Genomic DNA, 13364 nt, shown 5'->3' with positions numbered 1-13364 from the left:
GTTCTTGGAATCTGGAGCCAACGGCCAAGAAAGAATTCTTGAAGATGTCTTTGGTGCAAAAAGGTGATTTTATTAAAGCACAGGGACAGGACACATGGGCAGAAAGAGCTATTCTGGGGTCTTGTGGAGTAACTCATTATATCCCTTCAGGTTGGGAAGGGGTCAGGGATAGAGTAAGTCTCTAAGGTATTGTGGAAGCAAGGTTTCCAGGACCTTGAGGGACTAGCTTTTGCTAGGGAAACGCCATTTATTACCATTGAATACCATCTTAGTCATGAGGCCCTTTATATCCCTGGGCCATAAGCTTGGAGTATGATTGCCAGTATGTATCTGGGTCCAAATGAGATAAAGGAAGTTGACTTACAGGATCCTTGGGGTTAGAATAACATTAAGCTAAAGTTCTCTTTTGCCCCCAGCAAAGTGTCATCCTTGAGGCAGCTGAGCTCCTAGAGGGAGATCGCTCTGCTGGTCCCAAGGACTTGTCAGTGGGATGTAGGCAGTAAGGGGATTTAATATTTCATTTGCCTCAGTTTACTATACTGCCACGACAAGCACTTACACCACTGTCCTTTGTTTTTAGGGTAGCCAGGAGTATCTGGGGAATATCACACATATTCCACCTGGGCAGGGGGGCTCGTACCAGCCTGTATTTTGCCCTCAGCTTGCTCCACTCTCCCCATCCATCATGTTATTGCCCGTGCATGAAGAACAAACCCAATCCATTGTCATATGCACTTTGGGAAAGAAGGCTGCTGCGACCCACACCAAAACAAGCAGATTGCTATATACAAATTCGTATACATATAAAGTTGCTTTTTACATAAAACGTTGGCAAGAACTGAACTTAAGTAAATACAGCTCCTCACCACCCGCTGAAAATCATTTTGACACTAATGCACAGAGAGTTCTTTGCTCTGTGGGTTATTTGCTGAGGTTCAAGGTAGTCTGCATTTTATCATCAGTTTTCACCATCTTGGCCCTGGTTCAATTCCAGCTTAGGAGAAAACTTGAAATACTGTCTCTTCTAGTACCTTGCAAACACTCCAGGAATTTGATGCTTTCCAGAATAATCTATGCTTGTTCTGTAAATACAATCAAAGACACTTTTCCAGAACAGAACAAAAAAGATTAGATTTGCTTTAGTTTCAATTGTCTAAAGAGAGTTCTCAGTTGTGGATTTGTTAATGGGTTTAGTACAAATAATGGAAATTGAATCATGCATTTTTATTAGTCATCCAAGAAGCCTTTCGGTTTCAGGTTCTTCTAGAAAGCTCAATCACCTGTGGCTCTTCTTTTCACAACTTGGAAAATATCTTGCCTGATTAGGAAGTTAGTCATTTTACATTTTGACATATAAAACAATGAGAAGCTTAAAAACATCAGAAAATTCCATTTATAAGCAACAGGATACATCACTTTAAAGATGAAACACTCAAGGATTTGTGGCGCCTTTCTTTGTTCCCCAATTATCCTATTTTACTTCTTGAGTGGCAGATATTTTGTAAATATCTGTGTTTGAATTCAAACAACAAATGTTGACAATTAGTTCTCTAGCCCAGAGTAAAAACATTATTATTTTGTATTGGCAGCTTTTGTATTCTGAGAATCAACCTTCCTTGTGTTTCTTTTCTTTACCAGTCAGTATTGTTCCAGGGCAAACACCAATCTTTGTCATTCAGTTTAAAACCTTAGGATAGGGGCACCTGGGTGGCTCAGTCAGTTAAGTTTCGGACTTCAGCTCAGGTCATGATCTCATGGCTCGTAGGTTCGAGCCCCGCGTCTGGCACTGTGCTGACAGCTCAGGTTCAGATTCTGTGTCTCCCTCTCTCTCTGCCCTGCCTCTGCTCATGCTCTGTCTCTCTCTGTCTCTCAAATATACATAAATGTTAAACAATTAAAAAAATAATAAATAAAAACTTAGGACAGTTTTTAACATAAAGTATTCTGAAAAAAAGTGATAAAGTACAATTTGGGAAATGTCCTTTACAGTCCTCATTTTCTGGAGACTGTTTATCCCTTCTTGTTTTAGCAGTTGCCTCTGACTTGGTCACAGCCATCCCCTGAGGCTTTCTTTTTCCATTTATTTTATCCATTTAAGGTTAACATAGTAAGAGTTTTGCTACCGAGAGATTAAAATAAGTATGTTTGATGGAGCTTTCTCAAGGCTCCCGCACTGACCACTGCCTTTCTCCCTGACTTCTTATCTGGCATCTCTTCAACACAGGCCATGTTGAGGCTACCGAGTAGCGTGCTTCACAAAGGGCCACAGTTTTCTGTGTATTCTGAAGGAGGCGGGAGGGAAAAAAAAAATATATGTATGTATATATGTGTATATATATATATATTCCTGTTGTTTGTATGCACTGACAAATAAGAGATAAAATTCATCAGAGTGTAGTTTCCTTCATTCACTTTTTAAAGTCAATTGGCCTGTGAAATTTTACTGTAAAATTCACTGTAATATTTAGTAACACGGAATTGGACACGGCAGCTCCAGGCAAGAATAGGACACTCAGCACAATCAGCTGATACAAAAACTACATAACGAGAATGTCATCTGTATTGTTTTCAGTTTATAGCTCTACAAAATAAATTGGGGTGAATATCATGACTTGTGGTTTTATCCATTCTATATGTTTTGTTGCTTTAGTATTTATTAAGTACCAAGGTATTAGGAATTTAATCTAGTCATTAAAAAGAAATCCTTTTTGGGGGCACCTGGGTGGCTCAGTCACTTGAGCCTCTGACTCTTGATTTCGGCTCAGGTCATGATCCCGGGGTCGCGGGATCGAGCCTTGCATCGGGCTCGGCACTGAGTGTGGAGCCTGCTTAAGTATCTCTCTTTCTCTCCCTCTGCTTCTCTCTCTCTCTCTCCCCAGCTCATGCTCTCATTCTCTCTCTCTTAAAAAAAAAAAAAAAAAAAGGGAAATCTTTTTCCTCTTGGTTCATAATTAAGTCTCCTATCATTTAAGTGTGGTTTTTTTTTTTTTTTAAGGCTATTATATCTCACCATTTTTCCCTGAGTCCTGGGAGAGAGGATAGGTATCATTGTACCTGGCTGGTGTTTGCATTTTGATTTTGTCATTATAATTTCACAATAGTGATGAACAAAACCAGGCTTTCTGGAAGAGATGAACTTCAAAGGCCATATTGCAAGAAAATGATGGCTGATGAATAGAGCCAACCACATGAGGAGAGGAGAAACGGTCAGAAAGGAAGAGAGGGCAAGAACTCTGTCAGAGACAAGAAATACAGGGAACTCATTCAGTGCACTCTGTAGTGACTGAGGGAAAATGTATTTATCAAAAGTCTTTCTTGATAGATCATGACAGACTGCTAAGTATCACCCTTCTCCCCATTTGTCCATAATGTATAAATAAGTATTTTAAATGATCAGATGGGAGAGTGCTGACGTACGTGGAAACTGAATATATGGGGCTGGAAAAGTTTGTGTTCATCAAACTCAGGAGCAAAGGCAGATTGGCAGGGGTTAAACCTCTCTTTCAGAGCGCTCGCTCTTGAAAGAATTGCTTCCTATGATAGCACGTCCTCCCCCTTTGGTCTTGGTGTATGGAGAAGCAAGAAACTCTAAAAATGGGCTGAAAGAATGAATATGTCAGGGAAAGAACTAGGTCATCTCACATGACATAAAATAATGCACAATATCTTAAAACTTTTTCTACAGCCAGCAACATTCCACCATCCATTTCTAGTGAATTAACCTCAATTGTGATACAGCAAACACTAAATTGGGAAGAACCACAGCAAGAGATACTGAAACATAAATGGGTTTTATATTTCCTGTGTCTTAAGAAGAAAAAATAGGTGAATCTCATCTTCCTTGACTGTTTCCTCAAAATATATGCTTAATTCACTAAATATTCCCTGGTAAGAAACTGACCCAGTAATAAATTAAATAATGTAAGGTCATGATCTCAAACAAAATAAATTAAAAACTGCAATCAATTGAATAATGTAAGGTAATGACTTCAAAGTACCAGACTACCTTTAAAAATTCTGGAAGAGGACAATTTAACAACCAATGACCCTTTCAGGCTTAGAAAACAAAAACTCTTAGTATAAATGTTTGTGAAAGAGATTTAATTTTTAACACAATTAAATTCCTCTCCATTTTTATCTACCAGTGGTCACCATTAAACAAAAACCTAAGTTTACGTTTATGATCAAAGGCCAATAGTAGTTTAACTTGAATAGAGTTATACTTTCCGCCCACCTTATTAAGCCCTGATTTAAAATAAGACTAATGGTAGTGTGCTATTAACCCACAGGTACACCAAAAACAAGACAAAAACACTCTTTCATGATATTTTGCTTCACATGCTAGTGAACAAATTAATGCATCATTTTCTTTCTACAGGAAAACTGAAGATTTTAATAACAAACCCTCCAAGGTCAAAATGAATACAGGTATGCTGTCTCTGTTAGTTTTAAACTCTTTAAAAATCATCTTGGCCCTAAATCATTAAGTTTAGTACTCTGCTGATCTGATTAATCTAAATTCATTACTTGATTTTTTTTGTTTTTGTGCTCCAATCTTACAGCTATCAAAAGGAGGATTTTCTATTTTGATATCTACTCTTACTCTCTTTCTCTATAATCATATCTTGAAATTAACCCCTATGAGCCCTAGGAAAGGTAGCATGTCATTTGATGCATACATCTGTAATTTCCCACTTAAAATAGGCTAAATTCATAGGCAAATTGCCGCAGTAGAAAATATTCAAAGTTCCCCTTTTATAAACATTTTATGTTAACAATGTTAGCAGACAGAGTGTCAAAGCTTCATATGAGATCAGCTTAATTATTCTAGATGTAATACACATAAAGTCATAAGTATTATATTTTTAGAATAAGAACAGTATCTCCAACTAGCTTTAACAACACTAAGGTCTCTGAACTCTGTATTATATAACAATACAGGTATTATATAATACAGGTTAATTGCAACAGGGCTTGTGACACATGCTAGGCACATATGAATTTTCTTTCCACAGTAGAAATATTTTAACTTCTATTTTCACCTTTGCCCCTTGAAATTTTTATATTGGCTACCAAGTGATTCTGAAAAACAACTTTCTCACTGAAATTCTGGAAGCCGTGTTCACAGATGATACCGTTTCCTATCCACAAGCGGTCACTGGAAAGTTAGCCAGTTACTCCATGGCAAAGGAAAAAGGGGGTCCAGGATACTTTCTCACCTCAAGCTGCTTGCCTGGTTGCTATCTCTTATTGTTAGCAAAATGCTCCTAGGGACGATTAACAGTCATTGGTGAGAACCAACATCTAATCCCCAGATCAAGGGTAGAGACACGGACACTTGTCCTTTTGTCCATGATTCTATCGTCGCCCCTTGGCAGAAACCTGCTCTAGTTGACCTCAGAGAAGTGTGGGTCAGCGGCCCCCGAAGACGCAGTTATAAATGTGGAGAGTAACAGACAAGATGGGGGTACTGGAGATAGTCAAAATATATAAGGAAGGCTTACAAATCGAGAGAGATGATAACCCTAGAAAAGAACCAAGTAAAGGCATTTGGACAGTTGGAGGTGTGGCAATTAGACATGGGAAATGAAAGGAGAAATGTTATTAAGGAAAAGGATTGAAGAAAGCAAATAGAATAGAGAGAACACTGCTGAACAGAAGGCAATGGTGTGAGAGTTGTCATCCAGCAAACTGCCCACTTGAGGAAGTTGTATTCACCAACTGTTCGCAGGCACCTTCTCAGGGATTAAAGTTGAATCTAACTTCCCAGTATCCTTCATTTTGTGGAGTGCTGATTCGCCTAATGACAGAGGTATAATATGTGATTACACTAAATATGCCATATTGATTATATTACATTCAATAATTAATCTTCCTAGTCATAGAATCCAGTCCTTAATAGCAAAGTAGGCAAGGAGAAATTTGTGCATCTGTTTAGGTCTCTGGGCTACTTGAGCCAAGTTATTGCTTCAGCAGCGTGAATGTAACCCTCTAAAGCATGCTGTTGTTTAAAAGGAATGAGCATGGCTCTATACAGAATGCTGATTTGCATAGCTACTTTGCTTATCTGGGTGAATTTATACACATATATGGACATAAAATATGATATTGAAACATATGCGTACAAAATTGACTAGAAGTGACTGGACCCTTTTGTCTAAAATGCCAAAGTACTACTATAGTATTGCTATTTAAATATATATATTGCTGTAGGAAGTTGAAGAAAGCATTGTCACTCTATCTACAAAATAAAGTAGAGTGGTCCTTAAATATCTGTACATAAAACTGGTCTTTGTTACCTACCTATGAATCATTAAAGAGATATATTACTGCTTCAATGTCCTTGGGTCAGTCACTAACATTTTAGAAAAAAAAATCTTTTAAGTTAGCTTTTCATTTTTTACTCAAATACATACATAATAAACCAACCAAAGAAATGTGATTCATTTTTCATACAAAAGTATCTAAACAATGTATGGAAATATACAAAAACGTGTTCTATTTCCAGTCTTAGAACTTGAGAACCATCATTTTCCAAGAAAAATCTTAGCTCTTAAAGAAAGGAAGGAGAGAAAGACATCAGATAAGTCATAGTGTGTGACTTACCCATGAGTGTTTCCCAGCAGGTGGAAACAGCTCCTAGGAGTACTGTAGCATCAGTGCAAGAGTATGCAGGTCATTTATGACCTGCCGCCTTCTAGGTCGTGAATGAGTGTGAAGATGAGCGTAGCATCAGGATACTTTAAAATGACCTGAAATATGCAAGACAGTATCCTCATTTTGAGATCTTACACATATCTTCAAGGAATAGCAGAAAGTATCAACACATGAGTAAGTAGATAAAGAATACAATAGATTTTTCTGTTCCAGCAGTTTTACAAGTGTCTCAACTTTTCAAGGGGAGCCCTTTATTAAACTGTTCATAAAAAACTGATTCTCATTTCATTTTATACAGGTCTTAGCTTAGAATACAGACACTGTTTAACCCAGAGGTTCCTATACTTCCTGGTTTTACAATGTCAAGATAGCTTGGGAATTTTCAGCCATGTTCTCAAGCCAAAAGAAATACCTAACAATTCTATTTATTAAGCAGTAGGTGCAGACAACTTAATAAGTACTTATGTTCTACCAACTGAGAAGCAATTTGAAAAAATAATACACTTTAATTTAAAAAGTAATCATTTTTTAAATTCTTTATAACCACAGGTACTTACTAATGGAATGTGTGTGCCTGCTGAATGCACACAAAACTTCTCAGACCATGGAATTAGAGTGCACATCACCACTCTCTTTTACTGGCCCAAAATTCTTTTCAGGGGGTACTTGCTTTTTGCCACAGTTAACACCAAAACCCAGCTTTTCAAAGATGTGACATCATCTACAGGCAGACAACATAATTGACTACATTGAAAATGGGAACTAGTTGAAGCTCGTAGTTTCAGGCAGTGTCTTATGGATATCACTGTGTTCTCCTCAAGAACATAAAATATACTCCCAAGACCTTGTAAATCTCCTGAGAGGGCCCAAGGTCCCTCTGCACACAGTTTTGGAACCATGGATTGAATGAGTAGCCCTGAATCTCCTCATTTTGAAACTTTTCAGATGTTCAGGATTAACAGAACTAGAAAATGAAACTTCCTAGAGGTCAGGGACCACTTTCAACACCCTTCACTACACAATCCTTCTAGACCATTCATAGCTGCTATCCACCACACATTCAGTGACATTACCTCCATTTTATCTAAAACACTCCTCTCTTGTAGCCACCTTTTTTTTTTCTTCTTGGCAGTTTGCTAAAATCCTCTTGGTGTCTCTCTTAAAGATATCTTTAGTACTGTATGTTTCTACCATTTGTGTCTTTCTATGTTGACCTTTGATTTATTTGACTTCACTTATGTTGCTTCAAATCATTTTTCTGCTTTAGTTATTGTCTGGATTAGGAAATTGTTACTTTAAACATATATTTAAGAAATTATAGTTTGATAAGAGAGTCATTCCACCAACTGTAAACTCTACTGAACCATCACTTGTGATTTTATCAATAATTAATTCAAGTTTCACTTCCAAACACTCTTAAATTATTTCACTTCCAATAAACCAGGTGGATACTCTTCTGTAAGAAATAAAGGAAAAGGGAAAAAAGGAAAATAGCATGTGGCAATATACAATGATGATATTATCACTGTGGTGGTTATATGATTTGTTTTTCTTGTTATAACTTCCAAGAAGAATTCAATTTCAGTTGTTTCATTCCGGGGAAGGAGCAAAACTATTTATTGCACATTCCATACACAAAGGAATGTGGGAATGAAATTGGAGGCCATTTCTAAATAGAACACAAACCTTCTAATTTTAGAAGTCTTGGTACTCTAAACTTCTCATATCATGTTAAAATAGCTGATGCATTTTCACTTATTTTATTTCATGTTGTGATTTCCATACAGTGTAAGTATACAGATCATCATATATATTGTTCAAAAGTATAAAAGCAATTGATTTTAAACATTGGTCATTTCAGTACTGTGTATATCAATATTGCCTTTGATTCCAAATAAGAAGATAGAGAATTTCTAAAATAATATATGTTTATGAATCCTATCGATCAAATAGACCATGCCTATATCAGTTAATAACTTTTACTTCAAGAAGTGATTCCAGCTACTTTTAGGAATCATAAATAGCTAAAATACAGTAAAGCCTAAATGATGGATAAAAAATATACTGTATCATAGCTCTCAGTCCTGAAATACAAGTTGTCCATAACTCTAAAGGCTACTCACACTGCTTATAAATTTAATATTAATTGAATTTAAATGGTATAAACAAAGTTGAGTTCCGTATTTGTGTTTTCATTAAAGAAAACCATTAAGACAGTAAGTATAAAGTTTGTGTTTTCACTAAAGCGTTGCCATCTATTGCTAAAACAGACCCCTGGTTTTTATGTTTTGTTTGTTTTAGTTGGGGGTGGGTGTGAAGTTTTCAGATGTAGTCCATGGTTACTAATTCTGACTGCTCATCTTCCTCATGGATGTCTGGCACGTTCCACTTAAAAATGCATGATAGTGCATGTGCTTCCTCCTTTGCTGTGGCCTCTGCTATATCATTTTTTTGCTTTCAGATAGCGGTGGGTGTGTTCGCAAACGTGCTGCCATGTCTGTTACATTAACATCTGTGAAGAGAGTTCAAAGTTCTCCAAACCTATTGACTGCAGGTATAATATCGCTAACTCACAGAATGTCACAATCTACTGGCTTTATCTGACCTTTCTCTCTTTCCAGAATTATCTTGTTTGGATGATGAAAGCGGCTGTAAATACTTTTCGAATGCCTTACAAGTTCTTATTTTTCTTGTCTCAAGAATAGCTCCTATCCCTTATGACTGTTTTTGTTCTAAAAATAAAAAGCCAAACGAAACTGATACCTTATAAAAAGCATGTTAAAAATCTAATTAAAAACAACAGTCACCTGACAAAAATGTGTTGAGTAACAGCTGCAAGTGTTAATAACTAATTAAGGGTTTTTTCCCTCATAAACTAAAGCAATACAATGTTTAGTTAAGATAACTCACACATGATTTAGTTGCTTTCTTTTTATCTAAAAACTGCTGGGTGGTGGGGACACAGGGTGTCAGGAAGAGGGGTTTTCAGAAACTGAACTATTATAAATTCACTTCTTCACCAAAGGTTGCAAACAATATGAGAAAATAATAGTTTTGAAAAAGACCTTAAAATATCCTTTAATCCAATCAGCAAAGACTCTTCTAAAAAATATTTTTAAATGTCTTGGTCCAATTAAGATTAATTTGTACCCACAGATATAAATATCTGTAGAAAGTCATTGAGAGTGTGATATTTCAGCATCCAATGAGGTGGGTCTCTTTTTGACAAATGTCTGTCTTTCTTACCTAAGCCTGTGGGCACAATCTGCACTGAGAGAGGCTATTGCTGTAGAAGATCAAAGTGAACCCAATAGCTCCAGTGTCTGTAGATCCTGCAGTATGCCCAGACCTTATTGTGACTGGTTTGTGGGTTGGCTGGTTGGTTAGGTGGTTTGATTGTGTGTTCGTTGCTTGGGGTTCCTTGTTTTTTATTTATAATATTTGCAGGTTTGGGAGAAGCTGGAAAGAGATTGAGAGTATTTAAATAATTTTAATTCATACTGGGCATATTAGTGTCTTTTATACACATAAATTTAGTAGTTAATTAATACTGAGAATGTCCTTGGTTAAAGCCACTTGATCCTAAACTACCCAGCTATTTTGAGGGGAAAAAACAAGCTTTCATGTGCAGAATCCCACTCTTAACCACCACCACCTCCAGTTCACAAGTGTATCTCAATGTACAAGTTTAAATACCAGTCCAGGTATTCCATAATATATTACATTTTTAAAAATGCAAATTGCATTGCAATGTATGTAGCATGATATCATTTTGGTTAAGAAAGATCTTTGTATATGTGTTTGTACATGTTTGTTCATGTGTACACGAGCATGGAAAAATGTCAGAAAAACTCAAGTGTAGTTTGTATTGGATACCCGAGAGAAAAGGAAATAAAGGGAAACAAGAAAATAAATAAATTGATTGATTGATTGATTAAATAAATAGAATTCCAGGGCCATCAGGTGATTGGAATGCCTAACCACAAATGCCACTGGCATTTCGACCAAGTAAAATTCTGGCCCAAGCAGCTCAGACGTGGACCATCTGAGGGTACCATGTAGGGGATGTGGCACTACTTCAACAATGCCAGATTGTTACGATTTACAAAAGTATGCTAAAGGAATAGTAGGAGATTGAAATAGAAATTGCCATTTTGGAGAGTCAAAACTAGAACACCATCAATTTTGTAACACTCAATTTAGTAGAAAATATTTAATGCTTCAGAATCAAAGTAATGGAGAAGATTTGGTACTTTAGGAATATGAGATTATCTTCAGTAACAAGAGTATCCAATGTCTCTGGACCATTTAAAATTTTTTTAATGTCCATTTTCCAGAGAGAGTGCAAGTTGGGGAGGGGCTGGAGGGTGGGGTGGGCCAGAGGATCCTAAGCAGGCTGTGCGCTGACAGCAGCTAGCCTGATGCAGGGCTCGAAATCACAAACCATGAGATCATGACCTGAGCCAAAGCTGGACACTCAGCCGACTGAGCCACCCAGGTGCTCCAACCATTTAAAATTTTATATCACTAGAGGAAGTCTGGGAGGCTCAGTCGGTTAAGCCTCCGACTTCGGCTCAGGTCATGATCTCACCTTTCCCAAGTTCAAGCCCCACGTCGGGCTCTGTGCTGACAGCTCAGAGCCTGGAGCCTGTTTCTGATTCTGTGTCTCCCTCTCTGTCTCTGCCCACCCCCACTTGCATTCTGTCTCTCTCTCTCAAAAATAAATAAACATTAAAAAACCTTTTTAAATTTTATATCACTAGGAATACGATTTCTAGAGAACGAAGTCACCTGAACTTTGTTTTTAATTGCTACGTTAAAAATAGATCTCTTTTGTATTAGATACATAAGATATGATTCCTTTTCCAAGGAACTTTTAATTACATTTTGAAGAAAGAAATAAGCCTCTGTTTATGCCTCTTATATTCTATGATAGCCTTCATAAGAACTTATTCGACATAGCGTCTTCTTGTGAATCAAAAGAGGATTAGTAAATATTTATTACATTAGATAGTATTAAAATAAAACAACTTTTAAGTAAAAGACTACCTCCATAAAAGATTCTAAGCCCCCTTCTCTCCCTGCTCCAATCACAAAGTCAATATGAGCAGCTAGTGATCAACTATTTGTCCTTTAAATCAGTGTGTTTCTCTTTGTCTTTTAGAAGAAGTAATGTCCCAATGGGCAATTCATAGCACATACTGATATTTTCAACCTAAGCTAGAACCACAATAATGAGTATGTTGACTGTAGACTATAGAGATACAACAAGACTTTTCAAAGTACATTTTATTTTACCAAAACACGTGGCAGTCTACGATAACACCAGTATGGTGGTATGCTGTGGAGACTGGACCATTATGGTAAGAATCTGCATCCTGCCAACACCACCTGGGTGTTTTACATATACCCTTGGGAAGTTCCATCTGTTTGTACTTCAATTTTCCTTTCTTAAAAAGAAATTTTTTTGTCATTTTCCTATCTCTTTGAGAACTTAATCATTTCCCAAACTCACAAGGATTTGTCATAATTAAACAAGAGTAAATGAAGAAAACAAATAAAGAGGCTTATCACAGCACTTAGAGACACAGTAGGCATTCAGTTAGTTGACTTGAATTAATATGTGTAATTCATTCTTGCAAAGCACTTGAACCCTCCAAAGAAAGGAGCTATAAGAATTAAAATCATAATTTTCAAGAAAAGTGTAGTTTATATTGTCTAATATAGCATACCAGTTAAAAGGAATTTAAATAAAACCTCACGGGAGAGATTATGATATAACAGGTACCACCAACATGGCTACATAAAAATCATAATGGTGGAATCATAAAATTGGAAAGGACCTTGAGGGCATCCAGCCCAGTCCCCGAACTGCGCCAGGAATGCCTTGATAAGACCTGTGACAGGTGTCCACCACCTTCTGCCTGGACACCGGGAGTGTTCATTGTACCAGAGAAAAGCGGTTATGGTTCTTAATTCTCACAGACCCTAGTTATATTCACATGCCAAAGAGCCAGGGAATGATAAATCTGTCCCATTTGCTCATTCTTCAATTTTCAGAGAAGCAATGACCATCAACGATAAAGAACACTAGAAGCTAAAGTCTCTGATCTCTGAAACTCAAGTTCTAGTTTCTCCACAAGTGAACAACCATGAATCATACCCAAGATACTGGGCAAAAACCATTTTCCCCATGAATCTGCCAAATCATTTACATGCTAACCTTTTTTTTTTTTTAACCTATATTCTCTTTACTTGACATGGTTCCAGGATGCTTTCTGTTACTTGCTCCAAACCACACTTGCCCTCCCTTTCCTAAGCATTCTTGGCAGAAATTAAATAAAAGCAAGGCTATGGTGAACAGTATTCATGTGGGATGGTGTTTCTCTTTCAGTGCCTCTGAAGAATTATAATAAAATAGCAAATCAGGACTCGGTGTATTAGCTATATATAACTGGATTTATTTTAAAGAAATGAATGTTGTACATTTCAATATCCTTAAGAAACCACCCACTTAAGAGTAGACTGAAATCATTAACATAAGATTCATTAACATATGGATTCATCCTGAAGTTTGAAGCCAGGGCCATTTTTCTCCTTGCTCCTTGCTCATAATTCTACACCCTTGTGTCTATCATGTTAAGCAGGGCTATTCGGTGGAGCTCAAACTCATTTTTTGTTTAAATCTGAGCACAGTTCGAAAAGCC

The 13364-nt window shown here is 36.9% G+C and overlaps 1 protein-coding gene across 3 annotated transcripts in view; it reads left to right on the top strand.

Annotated features, from left to right (window-relative positions):
* The window catches only part of SORBS2 (sorbin and SH3 domain containing 2), a 188027-nt gene that overhangs the window by 77276 nt on the left and 97387 nt on the right, over positions 1-13364 (top strand). For all 3 annotated transcript variants that reach the window (XM_077762335.1, XM_077762327.1, XM_077762313.1), the window contains 2 exons: positions 4379-4428; positions 9119-9211. In XM_077762335.1, coding sequence (XP_077618461.1) covers positions 4419-4428; positions 9119-9211 — 103 coding nt within the window. In that variant the 5' untranslated portion in view covers positions 4379-4418. The remainder of the gene's footprint in view (positions 1-4378; positions 4429-9118; positions 9212-13364) is intronic.

The sequence above is a fragment of the Crocuta crocuta genome, unplaced genomic scaffold (genome assembly GCF_008692635.1).
Source record: "Crocuta crocuta isolate KB4526 unplaced genomic scaffold, BGI_CrCroc_1.0 scaffold90, whole genome shotgun sequence".
NCBI lineage: Eukaryota > Metazoa > Chordata > Mammalia > Carnivora > Hyaenidae > Crocuta > Crocuta crocuta.
The sequence above is the reverse complement of the archived record's forward strand: the minus strand, read 5'-3'. Positions and strand labels throughout refer to the sequence as shown.